The following is a 23,821-nucleotide window of genomic DNA, read 5'->3' on the forward strand; positions in this document are numbered from 1 at the left end:
TCACCATTTTAAAGATGAGGAAAGTGTCTTGGAATTGTCACATTATTTCAGGTACCTTTCTCTTTTGTATTTTCCACAAGGAAATAATAGTGTGAGTTGACAAAAAATAATGTGCCCAGGTTGTCTTCAAGTAGCTGAAGTAGGAGAACTACAATTTATGTATCAGGCAGAATTAATGTGAAACCGATTAACTCAGCCTAAGAAGGTTCATACTTCCAATTCACATCTATGATTTTTGGGTCTACTCTTAGCTCCAAATTTTCAAATGAAAAAGAAAGGTTCATGATCAGAACAAATAGCAAAGCAGGACTGGCAGGACATTATAGAATGCAGAATCAAGAGGGAAAAAATTCTCTTCCTTTGAGATAGTATGAGTTAAACAACAACAAAAACCAAAACCACCCAAAATTTAAAAACAAGTTCCAGGTTTAAAAACTTTAAAACACTTTTTATTTGTTTTAATTAGTTATACATGACAGTAGAATGCATTCATACACTTTGTTTTTTATTTTATTTTATTTTTATTTTTTTATTATTTTTTTTTAATTTATTGTTGGTCGTTCAAAACATTACAAAGTTCTTAATATATCATATTTCACAATTTGATTCAAGTGAGTTATGAACTCCCACTTTTACCCCGTATACCAATTGCTGTATCACATCAGTTACACTTCCATTGATTTACATATTGCCTTTCTAGTGACTGATGTATTTTGCTGTTTATCCTGTTCTCTACTATCCCCCTTCCCCTCCCCTCCCCTCCCCTCCCCTCCCCTCTTCTCTCTCTACCCCCTCTACTGTAAATCATTTCTTCACTTGTATTATTTTTCTCTTACCCCTCCTTTCCTCTTATAAGTAATTGTGTATAACCCTGAGGCTCACCTTCCAATTCCATGCGATTTCCCTTCTCTCTCCCTTTCCCTCCCACCTATCATCCCTGTTTAATGTTAATCTTCTTCTCAAGCTCTTCATCCCTACCCTATCCTTGGTTACTCCCCTTATATCAAAGAAGTCATTTGGCATTTGTTTTTTAAGGATTGGCTAGCTTTGCTTAGCATAATCTGCTCTAATGCCATCCATTTCCCTCCAAATTCTATGATTTTGTCATTTCTTAATGCAGAGTAATACTCCATTGTGTATAAATGCCACATTTTTTTATCCATTCATCTATTGAAGGGCATCTAGGTTGGTTCCACAATCTTGCTATCGTGAATTGTGCTGCTATGAACATCGATGTAGCAGTGTCCCTGTAGCATGCTCTTATTAGGACTTTAGGGAATAGACCGAGAAGGGGAATAGCTGGGTCAAATGGTAGTTCCATTCCCAGCTTTCCGAGAAATCTCCATATAGTTTCTCATTTTTCTGAGTGTACATGTTAAAGAATCACATTGGTCATGTAGTCACATACATACATCCAGTAGTAATGTCTGTTTCATTCCACTATCTTTCCTATCCCCACATCCCATCTCCGCCCCTCCCATTCCTTCCTAGTACCTAATACAAGGTAATGCTATTCTTCCCTAGTTTCCCCGCCTTATTAAAAAACAAGTTTCTTTTCATTATTTCTTGAGCTTGACTGATAGGTGCAATATACGCTAATGTCACATTTACAGTAGTGACTTCATATTATTATGTGCATTTAACCAAATCGTATATGTGAAAATTTGAAGGTTATCAAAACTGGAGTGTTTACATTAAATAATTTTTTAAAAAACAAAGTATGTTTCCTGGGCATATATGTCTACAAAGGTGAATGACATTTAAACACAAGGGTGATGAAAAACTCCTGTAAGATAATTGTCAAATATCAATGTTTTGTAATAATGAATTGATAAAATAATATAGTCTTAGTCTGATACCATATTGACAAACATTTTAATAAAGGGAAATTGTACCATTGTCTTAGAATAAAAAGTTATATTTGACAATTTCTTAAATTCCTCTGACGATGGACTTTTATCCAACAGTGGGAAAGATATGTCTTATGTTTTACTTTTCTAAAAAGAGTAGTTTGTACTTTGTTGTGTATGAGGATTTGTTATCTGTGACACTCTTGGTCTTCTAATATTGCTCTGCTTGGTATAAATAAAGCAGGTGTATACAGAGCATGGTAAATAACAGCAACCATTAATGGGAGAATTCTCTGAAAATTGAGTTTGTTAAAAGACAGAAGTATTTCTGAAGATATATAATCATATGTGAATACTGAAATTCAAAGCATATAAAGAATACTGAAACCTGGCATGGTGGTGTACCTGTAATCCCAGGGGCTCAGGAGGCTGAGGCAGGAGCATTGCCAAGTTTAAAGCCAGCCTCAGCACTTTAGTGAGACCCTAAGCAACTTAGTGAGGCCCTGTCTCAAAATAACATAAAAAGGGCTGCGGATGTGGCTCAGTGGTTAAGCACCCCTGCATTCAATTCCTGGACACCCCCCGCAACAAAGAAGAACACTGCATTCCTATTATATTCTTTCCTTAATCTATTCTTTATTCATTCTTCCAATGCTTATTTCTTCAACTCAAAAGGTGTCCAAGCAATATAAACCCCCCAAACCTAACATCTGTATCAAAATTCCATCTCATGGGACTCTCAGAGGACCCAGACCTGCAGCCCATCCTCTTTGGATTGTTCCTGTTCATGTACCTGGTCACAGTGCTTGGGAACCTGCTCATTATCCTGGCCGTCAGCTCTGACTCCCACCTCCACACCCCCATGTACTTCTTCCTCTCCAACCTGTCCTTGGCTGACATCGGCTTCATCTCCACCACGGTCCCCAAGATGCTCGCGAACATCCAAACTCACACCAGAGCCATCTCCTACGTGGGCTGCCTGACTCAGATGTCTCTTTTCATCATTTTTGTCTGCATGGATGACATGCTTCTGAGTGTGATGGCCTATGACCGGTTTGTGGCCATCTGTCACCCCCTGCACTATCCAGATATCATGAACCCATCCCTCTGTGCCTTCCTGGTTTTGGTGTCATTTTTAGTTAGCCTTTTGGACTCCCAGATACACAATTTAATTGCATTACAGTTTACCTATTTCAAGGATATAGAAATTTCCAATTACTTCTGTCACCCTTCTCAAGTTCTTAATCTTGCCTGTTTTGATTCCTTTAACAGGAGCATAGTCATTTATTGTCTTGTTGCCATATTTGGTTTTCTTCCTGTCTCGGGAATCCTTCTCTCTTACTCTAAGATATTATCATCAGTTCTGAAAATTCCATCCTCGGGCAGGAAGTACAAAGCCTTCTCCACCTGTGGGTCACACCTGGCAGTTGTTTGTCTATTTTATGGAGCAGGAATTGTAGAGTACCTTGGTTCAGTTATGTCACATTCTCCCCTAAACGGTGTGGTGGCATCAGTGATGTACACTGTGGTCACCCCCATGCTGAACCCCTTCATCTACAGCCTGAGGAACAAGGAAATTAAAAATCCCCTGAGGAGGCTGCACAGGAGAATAGCTTAAACTTAGAATCTGTGGCATCCATGTGTAATATAAGGTGGCAAGGTAGCACAAGCAATGAGTTCATTGTCCCTAGTCACATTAGTTTGTAGTTGGTGTTCTTTCATTCCTCAGGGAGTTTCTTAGTAGAATGGGTTTTGACACTTTTGGGAGACAGATGTACAAAGGGGGCTTTTAAAACTGTGTTGCAAATTTCACTTTTGGAATAGGAAATATTTGTGGGGATCCATGATGATGCTAATGATGATTGTACAACTGTGTTTATAATTAATGCCACTGGAATGAGCAGTGAAATGGTAATTTCTGTTATGTACTATTTATCACAATCAGCAATGGGAATATAGTGCAGATGGTTCTTTAAATATGATGACATAAAATAATTCAATTCTGATGCTTTCTGCTAGTAGTACAAGAGGCCCAAATCTGTGTGGACATTCATTTACTCTTCTTCTTTCTCGGCTACTATTAGGAAGTCCCTAGAGACTTGCATAACATGAATCAATTTTAGCTAATTCTGAGCAGGTGCATGGAGACTCCAATGTCATCTTATAGCCACTAATCAGCCTGTGCTTCTAGGCCTTTGTGTGACGGCTCTGGGCCATTGGGCTTCATACCTTTGTCCTCCTGCCATGGTTGTCTGCATTGGGAAGCCCCATTTCACACTGCATTCATATCAGTCCTGAGGACAGAACCCAAGTTTTATTAGCCATGGGCCATGAAACATAACTATAGCCATCTTGGGCTTGCCCTACAATTTCCCCTTTTAGGGTTCCCCAGTATATAATCTACACATTTGAAGTTTTCTGCAGAGATCCCTTAGTGAGGAGGGCAGAGCCCTGTATCCACAGGCCACAACAACAATACAACCAGAAAGCAAGCCCCACTACCTAGGATTACTAAAAGCCATCTCTATGTGGTGGATAGACAAGTGCACTATTTCTGCAAAGGATCACTGGTCAATTGCTATATAGCTGCCACTTCAGAGGTCATATGTGCTAAAGCCATTCTAAAATATTTTGAGTGATCTGGAATATACATCCAACACTCAGTACAAAACATAGTATGTACCCCATATGTGTGTTTTTTTTGTTAGGAAATTTAGTGCTATGTGATTTGATAGTGCAACTTTACATCTATTTGTTCATTTACTAGAGACATGTATGATTTGTATGATTTAAGGCTCAGGCTGTATAATCAGCCAAGGAAATTATCTGCATTTCAGTCATCAGAGAAACCCCCTGTGGTAAAAACATCCAAGGTGTCTGGCACACTCTATATAAGGTTGTACAGTCTCCCAATTGGAAGGCATCTGGAGCAAGCTTTGGCCTATGGTAGGAGGGAGGTATGGATAACTCCAAGTGCAATTCTCTGTCCTATTCTATGGAAGGTATAGCTACTCATGAGTTCTAGAGTACCATGTGACCCTGGCATAATCATCATACTTGTTCTATGATATCTGGTTGGAGAGTTGGGCAAGAGCCTCTAGGTACCCAACCCACAGTTTTTGTACCTTCCATTTTCTCCAAACACTGGGAAATCAGATTTTTTAGTTCTGAAGTTTCATATGGGAGCCAAGACATTCCATCACACATAGAGTACCCCAACCACAGGCAAGAGGCTCTGAGTTACACCCGGACTGCTATCACAATGGCTGCTTTAGTTTCATTCCATATTGAGGTGGCAATAAAAGTCTTTCCCAGCTATGTCCAATTGTCCAGAAATGTAGTCTGGATTCACCAGAGAGGTCATGCATCAAAACTCAGTGTTAACAGCCTTGCACTGCTGGCCCACCACAATAAGGAGTGATTAAGGTACCCATTTCACAGGTCAGGATGTGCAGCCACAGACAACTCAGCTACAAATTCAGTGGGAGCTGCATGTCCCATACCACCCACAGGCTGCAGGCAGAGAGAGATACTGGCCTTCTCGAGCAAGGACTTAGGACTCCAGTCAACTAAAGGGTGAGTGCAGCACTTGTGGGGAATCATGAGAGCTCTGAATGAGCATCCCGAGGAGAGGGAGGTGTTGGTGCACCACACAACACCTTTATTGAGCCTAACATTCCATTTTGCTGCCTTAAGACAGATCCAGGTAAGGAAGGATGTTGTACTTAAGCCCGGGTTTGGGTAGCAAGGGAATGTTCTCTTGCCTGCTTCCATGGGCTTGAATTTGGGAGTAAATTGAGCACTGGACATGGTCTGGACAATAACGCCTGCCCCGCTTCACTGAGTAGCCCTGTTGGCCCCATGGGGGAAAGGTTTGGAGTGTGATCTCCTTATGATACCAGGGGGACTAGTGAATTCCCTCTCCCCCTAGGTACATGTGACGTGGCCAGGTCCTGCAGATAGGACAGATAGATTTCTAAAGGCACATTTGTTATATCCCTTGGGCCCAGTATGAGTTTCGCAGTGCTGGTGCATACAGAGCCTGCTGAAGTTCAGGACCAAGCTGTACCAGCGTGGTATCACCACACAGGAAGCCACCACGGGCAGCTTTCCAGGACTCAAAGCTGGCATGTGACTTCCCTGTGCGAGTGCCTGTAATTACCTGTCCTTTCATCTGTAGGTGTGTCCTTGCTAATACCACTGTGTTAGCAATTCCATGGGAGGCACAGCCCCCCATGAGTCCCATTGGGCCATCAGAGACCCAAATGTGGTGGGTGGAACATTCTGTAGAATCAAGTCCCTCTGCCAAGTACTTCCTCAGTATTGAATTGGCCCTAGAATCTGTTGGAGCTCATAGAATAAAGAACTGGTAGACAAAAGCACACCTTTATTCCAAATACACACCCCACTTTCCTAGGGTAAGCATCTGGGTTACACCCGTCCTTGGGGTGACTGACCAATTCCACACCCATCCTGCTACGGGATCCAGGGTGCCGACCAAGGCTTCACAAGGGCTGCAAGTATTTCCCTATCAGGGTATAGAACTGCGACAGAGGCCCACTGGTCTTCACAGCTGCTTATGAGGCTGCTTCAGGCCATACCCAAACCGTTCTAGATTACTTGGATCTCCAGCCCAAAGGTGAGAGCTAACTCTACTACCTACAGGAACTGAATTTGATAAATGGCTCTCTTGATGACCTAAAAGACCTGTTCAGCTACTTCAGTCGAGTCCCACTGTGTCCCTTTGTTCACTATGGCATAGACAGGATGAACCAATTAGGCCAAATGGGGAATAAAAACTTGCCAATACTCAATAAGACCACATGGGTCTGCAATTGCCTAACTGTGGTTGGTTGTGGCTATGCCTGGATTTATCAATAACAGCTTCGAGCACAACCTTTGTCTTACCTAACCAAGTCACACCCAAGAACTTGACTGACAAGCCAGGTCCTTGCATGTCGGCAGTGTTTCCTGCCCAAACATTTCCAAGTGGGTCACTAAAGTTGGGGCCACAAGCTCTTACTCTGCAAGAGAGTCAGAAGTCAACAACACATCAGCAATACAATGAAACATGTATGCTGGACAGCTGAGTCCACAGGCTACCAGAGCATGCCATATGGTCGGGCTATGTCAATAACCTTGTGGCAACACTTGAGTGTCCATTGTTGGCCTTCCTGGGTAAAGGCAAACTGCTCCTGACTTTACAAGTTCAAAGCAATAGAAAGGAAAGCATTAGCAATATTCAGCACATAACAATATCTCCCCAATTGAAAAGTCACTGGTCCCTGAGATCATACACTGAGGGAACCCCTGCATTCAGAGAAGGAGCCACTTCATTCAGTTCTCAAGAATCCACAGTTATTCTCCAAGGACCAGCAAATTTCTTCACCGGCCACACTGGAGAGGTAGAGGCTCTACAGTGGTCATATTATGCCCACCTTCTCCCATTCCAGGAAAGTAGCTCCAATTTCTGCATGTCCCCTTGGGAAGTGGTAATTCTTCATCACCACGGTCCTCCAGGGTTGTGGCGAGACCTGGGGTGGGTGTTTGTCACATCCTATCAAAACCTCCTTCACAATTTGCACACAGAGATGGAACTGCCTCATTATGGTCTGCAGTCACAGTCTTTGAAACACATCTACACCCAAGATGAACTCTGGGATAGGAGACATGTACACCATGTACCCAGTGGTAAGGATGTTGTGGTATGAACTGATAAATACAATCAATAAGAGTGTAAGTTATAGGTTATAGATTAGTTAAAAATATAGATCATAGATAGAAAATTTTGATAAATGAGATATTTATAAAGCAAGAACTGTCATAGGCAGCCTAAGACTCCATTTTGCTGCTTTCTATTAAAACAAACAAACAAACAAACAAAAAACCTATTACAAGAGCTATTTCTGAGAAACTAAAATGAAAGCTGTTTTCTTATAAAACTTGTCTTTCTGTATTTTGAACCCCACAAATTGTACCCCTACTCAGGATGCAGCGGTGGTGTGGTGAGCTACATCCTGGGTGTGAATGCCCTCGTGGGTTTACATGGCTTTGAAGTAGATTCTTGCCCACTGAACCCCGCCCAATTCAAGATACGACTGTCTAGCACCTGCTTGAACCCAGGACTGTGGTCAACTGAACTACAAAGCTAATGCGTTTTCAGCTTCTGTTTATCGCTTGCTTGCTGACTGGAAAATTCCAGTCCTGCCCAGAGCCCACAGATCCCACTTATTAATGTTTTAATTTCTGTGATTGGCTAGCTTACACTTACATGACGATAAGCAAGTCACTGAGGTGTGGTTTTGTGCTTCTATTCTGTTTGGATGGACCAGGAGGCTGCTGTCCTCCCACAGAGCTTGAGTCTTTGCAGTGGGTGACAGTCTCTGGGTGGGTAAATAAAGCTCTCTTTTGATTTGAATTTGGACCTAGAGTGCTTTCTGAGGCATGTCCCCATAACAAGGACACTGACACCCTCTCCCTTTCTACTTCCTAATTGGGGACCTTTCTCTTTGAAGGTCTTATGGGTTGTACTCCAGGGGCTGCAAACCGTCTTGGAGAGCTGTTTTATACTGGACAGTCAGGGAGAGGGGGAGCTGGGGACTATGGATGCCTGCCCAGCTGGTGTCCCAAGCTGGGAGTTGCTATAACTAAAGATGGCAACACTGTCCCAAAATGGAGGTGGCTGCTTTCAGTGATGGACGCGGTGGCACTGGGCGATATGGTCAAAGATGCAGCTCAAACCCAGTGCAGGCGGGTGTCAGCCGGGCTGTCCTGGACCTGCTTGGGCTCCGGGCTCTGCTTGCTGCTTCTTGACTAGTCTGTTTCCCACAACACAACTAGACACCCCGATGATCACATTTTAAACATGTAAACAATGTCAGAAAAATGTGGTACCCATCACCTCAAACATTCATCATTAAGTTTTTTTGGGGGGGAACATTGAAGATCCACTCTTCTAGCTGTTTTAAAGTACACATCAAATTATTATAACAGTGGTCCACTTTATGCTGTGAATAGAGCCCTTGCTGCTCATCTTCTGTGACTTATTTTTAAAACAAATCTCTTTCTCTTCCTCTCTCCCTGCTCCTCAGGAATCTCTTCCCTCCCTAATCTCTGGGGAAACAGGATGACCTTTCTCCCCCATCCCAGACAGAGTTCTCTGTCCTCCAGCACACACCCACCACAGGGACAGGTAATTCAGACTTGGGATGGCACCAGAAGATCTCAGAAATGACTGTCTCCCACATTAACAAGTGAATTACAACTCCAGACAGAAGACATGGAAAGTAGCCTTTCAACCACTTCTTTAAAAAGCCCCATGTTTCCTTTGACGGGCAGAATCACAGCCGCTGAGACAAGCATTTCCTGTGCTTCTCTTTTGCATACAAAGCCATAAAACTTCTTTTTCCCTTTTTCTCAAAACTGCATCCTCATTATTGGATTAGCATTGGGGAAAAGAATGGAGCTTTCAGTAACAGGTTGACATCTTTAATTCCCACCATGTTTCATCATGAATGAAAGTAGCCAGGTTAGGGGAGGCAGAAGGATGAGATTTTAGAATAGGCCCAAAGTTTCAATTTGGGATGATGAAAATCCCTGGAGATGGGTGTCCCTGATGGTGCCACAACAATGGGAATGTAATCAACCCCACAGACATTGGATAAAAGCATGGAGAAAATTGTGATATTTAGTGTATACTTACTTATCCATAATCACTAATGGAAATAAGATGCAGACAGGACTTTCAAAACATAAACCAGACACGGAAAGACGAGTGTCATATATTCTCTCTGATATGAGGAAACTATAATAGTGACAATCCTGAACTGGAAGGCTGTTTGCACAGGGGGAGAAGGAAGAAGGATGAAAGGCAGGGACCAAGCTACCCTGTATGCAGGTATGCAAATGTGGCACTGGACCCCATGAAGTGTGCCAGTCCTAGGTGTTAATAACAGACACTGGAGATGTGGACAGCGTCCTGCTGAGGACAGAAAGAAGCCATTTCCTTAAGGGCTCATCCATTTTCTCTTTTTCTTCTATCATTTTTTAAATTTGTTATGTGTGTATGTGTGTGTGTGTGTGTGTGTGTGTGTGTGTGTGTGTGTGTGATATTAGGCTATATTTTGAGATACATGCATGGAGTATAATTTATTCTAATTAAGATCCCATTCTTGTGGTTGAACATCATGTGAAGTTACATTGGTCATGTATTCATATATGAACATAGAAAAGTTATGTCTGATTCATTCTACTGTCTTTCCTATTCCCATCCATCTTCCCTTTCCTTCATTCCCCTTTGTCTAATCCAATGAACTTTTTTTTTTTTTTTTGGCAGTGCTGGAGATTGGACCCAAGGCCTTGCACATGCAAGGCAAGCATTCTATCAACTGAGCTATAGCCCCATCCTGTAATACAAGAACTTCTATTCTTCTCTCCACCCTACCCCTTACTGTGTGTTAGCATCTGCATATCAGAGAGAACATTCAATCTTTTTGAGGGGGGATTGACCTATTTCCCTTAACATGACAGTCTTCAGTTCCATCCATTTACTGGCAAATACCATGATTTCATTCTTCTTTATGGCTGAGTAATATTCCATTATATATTTATCACATTTTCTTTATCCATTCATCTCTTTAAGAGCAACTAGGTTGGTTCCATAGCTTATCTATTGTGAATAAATGCTATAAACATTGATGTAGCTGCCTCACTCTAGTATGCTGATTTTAAGTCCTTTGGTTTTAAACTGAGGACTGGGATAACTGGGTTAAATGGTGGTTCCATTCCAAGTTTTCCAACAAATCTCCACACTCCTATCTAGAGTGGTTGCACCAATTTGCAGTTCCCCAGAAATGTAAGGGCTCTTCCATTCTCTCTCCTTTGTTTTTCTCCACTAATCTTAGGTAGTCCTGAGAGATCTGGAGAACAAGAACGAACCTGCCTAATTGTGAGCCCTGTGCATGGAGCCTCCAAGGTCATATAATAATAATTGAATTCTCTCCAGCCCTTCAGCTTTATCATGCCAGTCCAGAGGGTCCATTCCTGTGTCTCTGTCTGCCTCAGGAAGATCCTGTCAGTCACTGACTTCATCTGGATCCCGAGAACAGAAAACAAGTCTCAGATAGTGATTTGGCCGAGGAGGGGCACTGGATCCTCAGCCCCGGGGCCATGAGCCAGCAGAGGCCCAGCATCATCGGGTAAGTGTTGAGGGAGATGAGGGATGAGGGGCCAGTGTGGAAGGGCTGTCTCCTAAGCATCAGGACAAGCATGCAGTTGGTGCAGCCAGAGGAGAGGACAGCGGTGAGAATCAACTAGGCTGTGAAGACTGGGAAACTTGGATTCTGGTTTGTGCTCAGGGTCTCAGAAATCTCATGTTTCTCCTTCCACCACAATGGTTCTCCAGCACATAGATATATGTCAGATATATGTGTATATATATATGTGTCAGATCAGAAGCACACATTATTAAATGTTTGTATTTAACATATGCAGTGGGTACTATTACCAGTAATAACAGGTAGTATTAGTGGAACATTTACTAAGTGCCTGGTTTCAAAGCAGTGATTCTCAAAGCTGATATAAAGAGGAGCACCAAGCCCTTTACCTGCAGCTATTTTGATAAAATTGATTTGGAGTGAAACTATAGAATCAATATAAAATAAAATATACACAGGTACATACATTGATAAACGAAACTTGAGATCCAGTCAACTTAGGAGATTTTTACACATCTTGCTTACAAAACAGAAATGCAAAGAGGGTAAAAGGGATTGGTGATACTAAGGATAAGATGTAAGGGGAGGCACTGATCAAATTATGGTATGTATGTGCACAAGTGTGCAACAGAGAAGCTCACCATTCTGCATAATTAACATGCACAATGAAGACCTTACCTAGAACTCAGCTTTGAAATCATCTGGTCCAGAATTGGGGTTGTGGCTCAGTGGTAGAGCACTTGTCTAGCATGTGTGAGGCACTAGGTTTGATCCTCAGCACCACATAAAAATAAATGAATAAAATAAAGATATTTTGTCCATCTATAACTAAAATAAATTTAAAAAAACCCCTAAAAACCATCTGGTCCTATTGCCTTCATAATGATAGTTGACAGTCCCCTTTTGATATGGTAATTTATCTATTTATGCATATTTGACACATTGAGTTTCATCTGAATCTCATTCAAAAAAATCTTTCTTTCCAAAACCCTATTAAATGGATAATTATTATTTGTATTTTAAAGATGAGAAAACCGCATCATTGTTTGCACATAATTTCTGGTCTTTTGTTTTTGTGTTTTCCACAACGACATCATGGTTTAAGCTGACAGAAATAACACATTCGAGTTGTTTTCCAGTAGCTAAGTAGGGGACCTGCAGACTACAAATCAGGCCTCAGTTAAAGGTCCTCATTGTGCATAGTAATTATGCAGAAAGGTAAGTGAAACCTATTAACTTGACACAAATAGGTTCCAACTTCCAAATTACATTTAATTTGGGAGCCCTTTCTTGGCTCTAACGTTTTCAAATGAAAATATCATGATCAGGAAAAATATAATGCAGAAGTGTTAATAGGTCATTGTAGAATAAGAATCAAGAGAAAATCCTCTGTCTTCCTTTGATGCATCATGATGAAATAATATACAAATAACTGGCAAATATTTAAAATTTTTTAAAAAGGAGTTTCTTAACATTGCATTATCTTTATTGATTGACAGTTTAATTGTATACTAATGACACATTTGTGATTCTGATGTCTATGTCACTTAACCAAACCTTAAACATGTGAAGATTATCACAGCCAGGGTTAGTATTTTTTTACATCAAATAATTTTTAAAAAGCCAAAAATGTGGATAAGGCCTACGTATTCACAAAAGAGGACACAGTGCATAAATGTCATGTATAACTCATTAACACAAATAAAATAATTTAAAAAAAGAATTATTAAAAAAAAACTCCTGGGAGATGACTGTTAAATAACAATTTTTTTTGATAACAAACTATTCAAATAACATAATTGTATCAGGATATATAAATATTTTAAGGAAGGGAAATTCTTCCATTATAGATAAAAATGCATATCTGATAATTTCTTACATGGCAATTATTCTTTTCCTACAATGGCAAAGTAATTCCTATTTTCTACTTTTCTTTGAACAGTAGTTTGTATTTTTTTGGGAACATGGACTTATCTGTAATTCTCTTGGTCTTCTAACATTGCTTTGATCAGTATCACTAAAGTAAGTTTATATATAGTGTGGTGAATAATAACAACCCAAAATGTTAAAACTCAGAAATATACCTGAAGATATATAGAAATCTATGTGAACACTTCAGTTGAGAGTTCTGAAATTCAAAACATGCACAGAGTGCTGGGTGCCTGATATTTTGTTTCTTTAATCTAATCATTATTTTAATGCCTTATTTTCCAATTCAAAAGGTGTCCAAAAAATGTGAAACCCCAAAACTTAACATCTATATCAGAATTCCTCCTCCTGAGCCTCTCAGAGGATCCAGACCTGCAGCCCATCCTCTTTGGACTGTTCCTGTCCATGTACCTGGTCACAGTGCTTGGGAACCTGCTCATCATCCTGGCCGTCAGCTCTGATTCCCACCTCCACACCCCCATGTACTTCTTCCTCTCCAACCTGTCCTTGGCTGACATCTGCTTCATCTCCACCACGGTCCCAAAGATGATTGTGGACATCCAGACTCAGAGCAGAGCCATCTCCTATGTGGGCTGCCTGATGCAGATGTGTACTTTTATGCTTTCCGGGTGCATGGATGACATGCTTCTGAGTGTGATGGCCTATGACCGGTTTGTGGCCATCTGTCACCCCCTGAACTACCCCATTATCATGAACCCCCGTCTCTGTACCATCTTGGTTTTGATGTCATTATTAATTAGCCTTTTGGACTCCCAGATACACACTTTAATTGCATTACAGTTTGCCTATTTCAAGGATGTGGAAATTTCCAATTACTTCTGTCACCCTTCTCAAGTTCTTAATCTTGCCTGTTTTGATTCCTTTAACAGAAACATAGTCATTTATTTTATTGGTGCCATATTTGGCTTTCTTCCTGTCTCGGGAATCCTTCTCTCTTACTCTAAGATATTTTCCTCCATTCTGAGGATCCCCTCCTTGGGCGGGAAGTACAAAGCCTTCTCCACCTGTGGGTCTCACCTGGCAGTTGTTTGTCTATTTTATGGAGCAGGAATTGTAGAGTACCTTGGTTCGGTTATGTCACATTCTCCCCCAAACAGTGTGGTGGCTTCAGTGATGTACACTGTGGTCAGCCCCATGCTGAACCCCTTCATCTACAGCCTGAGGAACAGGGACATTAAAAGGGCCCTGAGGAGGCTGCACAGCAGAACAGTGTAAACTCAGGACCTGTGGCATCCATGTGGGACAAAGGGGAAGAGAGAACAAAAGCACGTTTAAGGCTGGTGAGCCCAGGGTCCTTGGTCACATTATTTCTTAAGTTTGTGTGCTTTAATTCCTCAGCAAGCTTCTTAGTAGAATGGGTTTTGACACTCATGGGAAAGGTATGAAAGGGGCTTTTTAAAAATGTGTTCAAAATTTCAGTTTGGGAATTGAACTATTTTGCGGAGTTCCATGATGGTGATAATTGTGCAACTATGTTTGTAATCAATGCCACTGGGAATGTACAGTAAAAATGGCAATTGTTTTATGTACTATTTTTTTTAACCACAATCACCTAGGGGGAAACATAATGAAGTTGACTCTTTAAAAATAAACAAAAATATTCAATTCAGATGCTTCCTCCTTAGTAGTAGAAGAGTCTAAAATCTGTGTGGTTGGTCATTTACTCTTCTTTTTGCTCGGCTACTATTAGGAAGTCCCTAGAGACTTGCATAACATGGATCCATTTGGCCAATGATGAGCTCTGTGCATGGAGACTCCAATGTCCTATTATAGTCACTAATCAGCCTGTGCTACTAGGCCTTTGTGTGATGGCTCTGGGCCACTGGGCTCCAACCCTGTGTTCTCCTCCCATGGTTGTCTGATTGGGAAGCCCCTATCTCACACTGCATTCCTACCATCCTGAGGACAGAGCCCAAACTTTCATTAGACAGGGGGCACAGAGGGACATGCATCCTTCATCCGTGTGCATGACCCAGCAGAGACAGCACCACTCAGGACAGGCTGAGGGTGAGGATGTGCGGGAAAGGACCATGAAGGGTGTTGCTTCCTCGTCCTCAGGACAGACACAGCATTTGGGGAAGCCTGATGGTAGAACGGAAATACTCAGAGGAATGTCATCTATGAGGAATGTCAAGTTTTGGTGCCTGGCTGTGGTAGGAGTCTGGTAATGCCAGGCAAATTTCTGTTTTCCTTTGATTCTGATTCTCCTGTCTGTTGACATCTCACCCATGAGAGCAGAAGATGGGTCCCTCCAACCTGCCTCCTGGGCACTCCAAAAAGATAACGAAGGTGACGACACAGATGAAGTGGAATGACAGCCTCGAAACCTCATGCAGCCTTATTCAGGGCTTCTGATGCCACCCCCTGAGCTCCGTGTCCTGTGGAGTCTGTTTCACTTTATCTCCAAAGTGTTCCCTCGGATAGAATCATAATCATCATACAGATATGTAATCATCATACAGAAAGAGAAGGAGCCAAGTTTTTGTTTTTGGTTTTATGTTGAACATACTACATGGTTAGTTAGAGAATATGAAATCATGTTTGAATTTTCCTGCTTGATTAGAGAAACTGAGCATCGTATCAGAAAAATCCTGGCAGGTTGAGCCTTGACGAACAAGCCAGCTGTTTTCTTCCATGTCATTCTAGGAAGAGACCCTGGTTCACTGTGTTCTTCCTTTTTGAGGTTCCTGTAGACCTCAGGGGAGAATGGTGGTTGGCACTTGCTGCCTCTGCTGTGGAAAGGATGACTTCAGGTGGAGGGCAAAGGTCACAGAGAGTGTGGGTGCAGAATAATTCATCCTGAGAATTCAGGTCTCTTTTGTCCCTAGTTCAGAATACCTTAGCAACCTCTGCATCCTCTTTCTTGTAAACAGTGCTGAATATCAAGAGGAGACAGAAGCCAGTCGAGGCGGTGGTCCACACCTGTAATCTAAGCAGCTAGGGAGGCTGAGTCGGGATGATTGCAAGTTCAAAGCCAGTCCCAGCTACTAGTGAGCCCTAACCAACTTAGTGAGACCCTGTCTTAAATAAATTAAAGAAGGAGGAGGAGGAGGAGGAGGAGGAGGAGGAGGAGGAGGAGGAGGAGGAGGAGGAGAGGAGGTTCTGGATTTGGGTCATTGACAAAGTGCCCTTGTTTTAATTTCCAGTACAAAAAAAAAATCAAAAGGAAATAGAAAACCAGATGATGATTTCATTTATGATCAGGAATATAGAAACAGTAAGATATACTGCCCAGGGTGTTCCTGGGGTAAAGAACTCAAGATCTCTACTTAAATATTTGTGTTGGTTGAGAAACAATTAAAAATTTCCTGATCTAGAGAACAACCATCTAGGTTTGAGTCCCCATGTCTCTACCTATTTCTGAGACATATGGAAGTTTGTTAATATGTCTGAGACTAAGCATTGTTATGTGTCTGGATTTTCACTTGATACAATTGCATTGAATATAGATTTAAAAGATACTGGATGCTCCCTCCCTATTTGATTAATAAGTGATAGCTCCATACAATAAGGAGAAACATGAGATATCATTATTATTGACATTGAGATTTAGGCTGATCACTATATTTTGACTTATATATCCTCTGACATCAAGTTGTGGTTTTCCCAGTTCCCTGTAGGACATTTTGTTTTTGTCCTTCTGTGAGTAAACACTGAATATTTGGGGAGAAATTACAAAGTGTGTGATCCTGGTTTCCCAGAGCTTACACCTTACTTGGCACATGACACCCATCGAGGATTAAAATCCTGTTAAATACTGTTAGACCCTTCCTTGGTCCATAGAAACAGAGCATGGGGGGTGGCTACTCATCCTCTGGCCATTTATGCCTGTGCTTTCCTCCTTCCAGGGACATCTCAGAGGAGCAGAGATAAAATAAAACAATGTTTTTGTCTATGTAATGGAAACAAGGGACTCATTATTTAAAAGACATAGCAACACTGAATTATTCAAAAGTCATAGAAGAAAATTCCACAAACATAAAAAGTAGAGGTGCCAAGAGAAAAGACAGGTGAACCCTATTGCTCAGGCTCAGAGTCACTGGAGGGTCTCAAGTCACTCCATGTCTCATGAACTTCACCAAGAGACCGTGTTCATCAATAAACTGGCTATTCCCACAGTGATTTCTTCATTAAAAATAACACTTTGTTGCTAAGCCTCAAACTTGCATCAGTTTCTACATAAGTGCTTGATATGGTGTTAATTTCCATATTTCCAATAGGGAACATGAGCACAGAGAGGTGGAGAGAAGAAAGATCAGGGCCACCTACTGATTGATCTCCTGATCTCAGTACCAGGGGCCTGTTCTCTCCAATGGAACCAAGGGACATATTATTTCTTACACAGAAAACAAAATTTCTTTGTGCTCTATCATGATTATTGTTTACATATCTTATTAACAGGAGAATGTGTTTTATATTAACTATCTTTACATTTCACCCCAAGTGTAGGTGATTAATGGAATCATTGATCGTGTATAAACAAACTCAGGTGACTGTCCCGTACATGTCATGGAAAACGTCTCCTTTAAAAAAAATTTCATAAGTATTTTTAATTGGCTTATTTATGTTGTATGGTGTGACATTGCAGAACACAATGTGGAATTATCAAGAAAGGAAAATTTGGTACCCATCACCTTCAAGATTCATCATTTGTTTGCATTGGGAACTTTGAAAATCCATTCTTCGAGCTGTTTTGAAGTAGGCAACAAATTATTGAGAACCACAGTCCCCTCGGGTGCTACAGATACCAGATTTTATACACTTCCTTTACATTTTCCTTCCTTCCTTTCTTCTCCTTTTCCTGTCCTTCCTTCCTTCCTTCATTTCTTTCCTTTCATACTTGGGGTTAATCCCAGAGGAGCTCTGCCACTGAGTTACATCCCCATCCCTTTTTAGTTTTTTACTGAGACAGTGTTTTATTAAGCTATGGAGGCTGGCCTTGAACTTGTGATTCTCCTGCCTCAGCCTCCTAAATAGCTGGGATTAAAGACTTGCACCACCATGACCGACTCTTTTCTATAAGGGTGTTTTCATACCTAATAAGCAACTTATGTCTGTGCCCCCACTCCCCTACGCTTCCCAGCCTCGACAGTACTTATGGTATTCTCTACTTCTATGGCATCCACATTTTTATCTTCACATCTTCCATATATGAGAACAGATGGGTATTCCTTTTGGGGATTTATTTCACTTATATGGTATCCACTAGTTAAATCTAAAAGATGAAGAATGGATAATATGTCAAAATTATTCATCTTTACAGCTGAATAATATTCTTTTGACTAGATAAACGAAATTTTCTTTATTCATCCACCCATTGATGGAAACCTTGACTGATTTCCTACCTTAACTATTAGGAGTTGAGTCACAAGTAGAGACCCACAAAGATTTTGAAGATAATGTTGCAAAATAAACTGAAAAATTAAGTGATGTTCCTCGATCATATAATGGCTTATATCTGTAAAAGAGTTTGAAGTAGATGTTCACTGACAGACTTAAAATGTTGATGCGAATCAGTTTTCTTCAGGAACTGTAAGTATTATGTACTATTTAAATGAGACTTGGCTACCTTTTAGGCAAACGTGTAAGAACGGTTGTAAATTTATTAGATGTCTATTAAAACGGAAGTATAATATTAACTGGAAAATTATGTACTTCCTGCATGTAATGCTGTCCCCCAGTTAAAATACTTGAAATAGATATACATACTTTATCGTGAGACTCAGATACAATCTTGTGACACACAAGGTCACGCTGAGGAAGTGTGTGTAGGACACTGTTCAGTTGATACCATTTCTGTGCAGTGGGACAGGATCTAGTACCTTTGGCACTCACTGCCATAGGAATTCATTTCTAGATGGTCTGTATCCACAGGGAAAGAAGGCTCCTTATAGGATGGATGTGTGAAGCATGCATAAAATGAAGTAACATACAATTTTGGTAATCTTCCTAACATTTAACTTAATCTTCATGCAATTCCATTTAAATCTCCTGTGATCTGAAGTTACCACTTCCCTATTTCTGTAATGGTGCATTTTATTTTCTCCCATAAACATACATTTAAATATGTAGGGAGGAACCCCCTCTTTCATTTATGATTGCCCACAACTTATCCTGTTCTTGGTATAGAGTTGACATCACCAATAAAACTTATTTCAATCATTGAATAGGCTTTCCTCAGCTCACAAAAATTGGGCAGAGTTAGTGGGGCTCCAACAGACTTTTCTGTCTAGCACTTCAGCACTTTTCTGTCTGTATTTGCTTTTTGTTATTTTTTTATTGTTTCTTTTTACTTATGCATAAATCTAAGGATTCATTTTGACCTAATCATAAAGGTGTGGAATATAATTTGTTCTTGTTTAGCTCCTGGTACTTCCCCTGTTCCTCCTCTCCCCCCTCACCCTGTTCCCTTCCCTCCACTCCACTGATATTTCTGCTGTTTGCTTTCAGGTGTTTTTTATTTGTTTGTTTTTGGTTTTTTTTTTAGTGTCTTGTGGATATACTTTCACTCCTTTAAGGAAGTCTTCAAAATTAGAGAGAAATCCTAATTGCTCTTTGTTGAGTCTCTGTCACCGACTCTGGGCTCCTGGGAAACCCTTTAGTAATAATATCTACAACCTCTAATTATTCTAAGATCCTTGCAGAGATTTTCATAAGCAGAAAAAGGCAAAAAGAGGAAGGAAGTTGGGTCGGGGGATAGACCTTGGACTGTGACACATTTTACACTTTTCCATCTCTGTGTTAGCCGGTTTCCTATTACTAGAGCAAATGCCTGAATCAAATTATAAACAGAGAACATTTGCTTTGTCTCACAGTCTGGTAGGTTTTGATCCAAGTTCACGTGGGCCCATTGTTTTGGGTTTGTATTGAGGCAGGATATGATGGTGGAACACATAGAAGAGCCAAACTGCTCACCGTTACCAGGGGGAAAGGAGAGGGAGAGGAGGGGTTGGGGTCCCTCTATCACCCCGGAGGACACATGAAGAATGACCTGAAGACCACCCACTAGCTTCCACCGCTTAAAGGCCCAAGTACTTCCAATGACAAACCTGAGGATTGAGCTATTGGCACCTGGGTCTTTTGGGGACATGCAACATCCAAATGATATCAGCCTCCAATATACACCTGTTTAGAAGCAACTGGTGAATAATCCTGAAATTAATGAAGTAAGAAATCAAAGAGGAATGGGTTTTCCACAATGGGAAATATTGTAATAGGTGTTTATTCCTCAAATGTGAGGACTTTCCTAGTGAATTGCTTTGTTTTAAAATGTAGACAAAATCCTGAATGCTGATATACTTGTTTCCTTGTTTAAAAACCTCTTTTGAATTTCAATAAGTCTCCCAACAACAAAAAGCTAAAAAATATAACTTGTCTTTCAGAATTCTACCTCATGGGTCTCTAAGGTGATCTAGAACTGTAACTGGTCCTCCTTGTACTGTCTCTTCTCACAGTGCTTGGGAACCTGCTCATCATCCTGGCTGTCAGCTCTGACCCCACCTCCACACCCCCTTGTATTTCTTTCTCACCAAACTGTCTTTGACTGACATGGTTCGTCTCCACCACGGTCCCTAAGATGATACGGACTTCCAAGTTCATAAGCAGCATCTCCTATGTCAGCTGCCTGACACAGATGTCTCTATCATTTTTGGAAGTACGGATGGTAAACTTCTGCTGTGATGTCCTATGACTAATCTGTGGCCATCTGTCACCCATGCCTCATTACCCAGTCATCATTTCATCATTATCCTTCACCAATATCACCAACATGTCTTCTGAATTCTGTTATCTTTTTTCCCAGTCTTTTGATCTCCCCTCTGTCAATCTGATTATCTTGTACTTTAAACACTTCAAAGATAAGGGAATCACTCATTTCTCCTGTGACACTTTCAACTCTTGATCTTGTGGGTTCTGACATTTTTACTAATAATGCACTGATGTACTTTATTGGGGCCATGTTAGATTTCTTCCTCACTCAGGGATCCTTTCACCTTAGTGTAAAATTCTTTCCTTCATTCTTAGAAACCCATCATCAAGTGGGAAACATGAAGCCTTCACTACCTGTGGGTCTCACCTTCTAGTTGTTTATTTTGTGGATAATGCAATACATGCCCCGTGGTTTAGCTGTATCACATTTGCCCTAAATGATAAATTGGCTTCAGTGATGTACACTGGTAATCCCTACATCTGCAGCCTTAGGAACAGGAAAATTAAAAACACTTAAGGAGGCTAATGGAAAAACAGTGTGATGTCAGAACTTGTAGCATCCATTTGAGATACAGATTGGAGAAGGCAGCACAGCAAAGTGAATGTAATTAATGTCACCAAACTGTCCTTAAAAATGGCTAAAATGATAAATTTTTATTATGTGTGCTAACATAATAAAATATGGAAATAAAAAGTAGACGGATCTTTCTTAACAAAAAATGAAAGAAATGAATAGTTTACATGAAATTTCCCCTGAGTAGAGGAGAATCCCCAATCCTATTGAGGACATTAATTTTCCATTTTTAATCTTTCATTAATATTAGCAAAACCTTAGGGATTTGTGTAGTGAAGACCAAGGTGAGTAATTATGAGCTCCGTGCACTGAGCCTCTGAGGTCTTGATCTAGTAAATACTCAGCCTGTGCCTGCAGTCTGGTTGGCACCACACCTGGGTGGTCTCCTGCCCTGGTTCTCTGCACAGGAAGCTCCTATGGGTCACGTTATTCAGATTCGTCTTGAGGAACAAGCTTGAGCCTTAATTACACAACGGGAAGGGGAGGTTCATCAATTCTGCCATCCAAGGTCATGACCAAGCAGCCGCTCAGCACAACCAAGTAAGTGCTGAGGGGGACAGGGATGGAGGAAGGACTAACAGAAGCTTTACTTGTTGTCATTAGGAGAAATATGACAGTTGAGGCAGTCAGATGGAGAATGACAGTGTAAAATTTCAGGTACATGGACTGTGAATTTTATGTCCTTGGTTGTGAAGGAATTCCAAAAATCTTATTCAAAATTTTACTTTTCGCCCACAGTACTCTACTTGCCGTGGACATCACACCCACAACAGCAGGAAATGGGTCTGTGTAACCTATTTCATAACTACTCCAAGGTATTGATGGTGGGTGGGGGTGAGGGTGCCCTGACATCGTGCACCAGTGTTTCTGGTTCCTAGGTGCCAGGCGCTGAGTGCCGCGTTCTATGTAGCGTGTGTCATTTCCTGTGCACAGTCTTCTCCAAGTTACATGTTCCCACGCTGTCATCCATTTACAGGAAGGAAGGAGCCAGCACTTTTGTGTAACAAACACAAGGAGAAGGTGGTTAGGTAGAGAAGCTGAAGACTTGCTTCAGTTGATCTGCATGATAATGACGCAGGGCGGTCCTGACAGGGGGATCCTGCCCAGTGGGGCTGTTGACAACACACCCAGCCATCTCACCTGCCTTCACACCAGGAGAGATTTCCTCAGTATTGTGTTCTTTCCTTTTGTGAGAGTCCAGGTAGATCCCAGTGGAGATCCCTGATTGGCACCTGGTGCATGGAATATAGGTAGGATAGCTTTACAAATTAAGCAGTGATTAAAAAAATAAAAAATAAAAGAGCAGGCACAAAATAATTCCACCCAAATCTTTCTTTTTTCCCTAGTCCAGATTACCTTTGAAAGCTGTTTCTATCTCCCTCTGATGTTGTAATGAGCCTCATACAGAGAAATAAAGTCAGGTCTTGGTGTCATTTCTTCCGGGAATCTGGAGGGATTTTAAACATGAACCTCATACGTCTCTGTGGTTATGACTGTGGAAACTCTTTTTAAACTTTCTGGTGGTTTGGAAACAATAAAACACTTTCTTGTTCTAGTTCCAGCATCTGGCAACTTAATTTCCAGTGTTGCTGGCTTCACTTATTGTTTCCCTGACATAGAGCAGGTGGCTCTTGTCTCCGAGTCTGAGCACTGTCCTGTGAGTTGATTTCTGGGTGACAAGTGCACCCAGTAAGGACTGCAGGGGTGAGTCGTGTTGCAAATGTGAGGAAGGCAAACGTTGCTGGACAAAATGAAATTTCCCTCTTTTGTGGCAAAGAGCTCCTCCAACTTTGTGGACTCTCTTTTCATGTTCTGCCTTGTTCCCTCCCTTTGCTGTGCAGAAGCTTTCTGACTTTAGACCATCCCACTTTTTGGTTCTTGGTTTTATTTCTTGAACTTCAGGGGTCTTGTTATGAAAGCCGTTGCTACACCACTGGGTCGGAGTGTTTCCTTTTAGCAGTTGCAAAGTTTCTAATGGAATTCCCAGGTTTTGGATTCACTTTGAATTGAGTGTTTTTGTGGGACAAGAGACAGGGAGTTTCATTCTTCTGCATATGGATATTATTTTCCCAGCATCAATTGGTAAAGAAGGCTATCTACAAATCTAACCAAGGAAGTGAAAGACCTCTACAACTAAGTTATCAAAGACTGAAGAAAGAAACCCAAGAAGACCTTAGAAGATGGAAAGACATCCTATGTCCTTGTTTAGGTAGAAAAAATATCGTCAAAATGGAAATATTACCAAAAGCATTATACAGATTCAGTACAATCACCATTAAAATATGAATGACATTTTCATAGAGGGGAAAAAAGTTCTAAAATTCATGTGAAAAAAAAATAGAAAAAAAAAACAAAGCAATCCTGAGAAATATAAGAAATACTGGAGGCAGCATAATACCCAATCTCAGATGATACTCCAGAACTAGAGTAAAAACAACAGTGTGGCATTGACGTAAAGCAGACTTTAAGGCAAATGGAATAGAATAGAAGACACAGAGGCAAATCCACATAGATCAGTCATCTGA

General features: G+C 41.0%; 2 protein-coding genes across 2 annotated transcripts; both read left to right on the plus strand.

The window, feature by feature from the left end:
• Window positions 1-2,556: 2,556 nt before the first annotated feature.
• LOC308645969 (olfactory receptor 7E24-like) lies at window positions 2,557-3,468 on the plus strand (the record flags this gene model as incomplete). Its single annotated transcript, XM_081288418.1, has 1 exon — window positions 2,557-3,468. The coding sequence occupies exon 1, from the start codon at window positions 2,581-2,583 to the stop codon at window positions 3,466-3,468; it is 888 nt and encodes a 295-aa protein (XP_081144544.1). The 5' UTR covers window positions 2,557-2,580.
• Window positions 3,469-13,309: 9,841 nt separating this feature from the next.
• LOC308645964 (olfactory receptor 7E24-like) lies at window positions 13,310-14,230 on the plus strand (the record flags this gene model as incomplete). The annotated part of the gene is made up of 1 exon (XM_081288412.1): window positions 13,310-14,230. The coding sequence occupies exon 1, from the start codon at window positions 13,400-13,402 to the stop codon at window positions 14,228-14,230; it is 831 nt and encodes a 276-aa protein (XP_081144538.1). The 5' UTR covers window positions 13,310-13,399.
• Between the last annotated feature and the right edge of the window lie 9,591 nt (window positions 14,231-23,821).

Source organism: Spermophilus citellus, assembly GCF_964194105.1.
Source record: "Spermophilus citellus genome assembly, chromosome: 3".
Classification (NCBI taxonomy): Eukaryota; Metazoa; Chordata; class Mammalia; order Rodentia; family Sciuridae; genus Spermophilus; species Spermophilus citellus.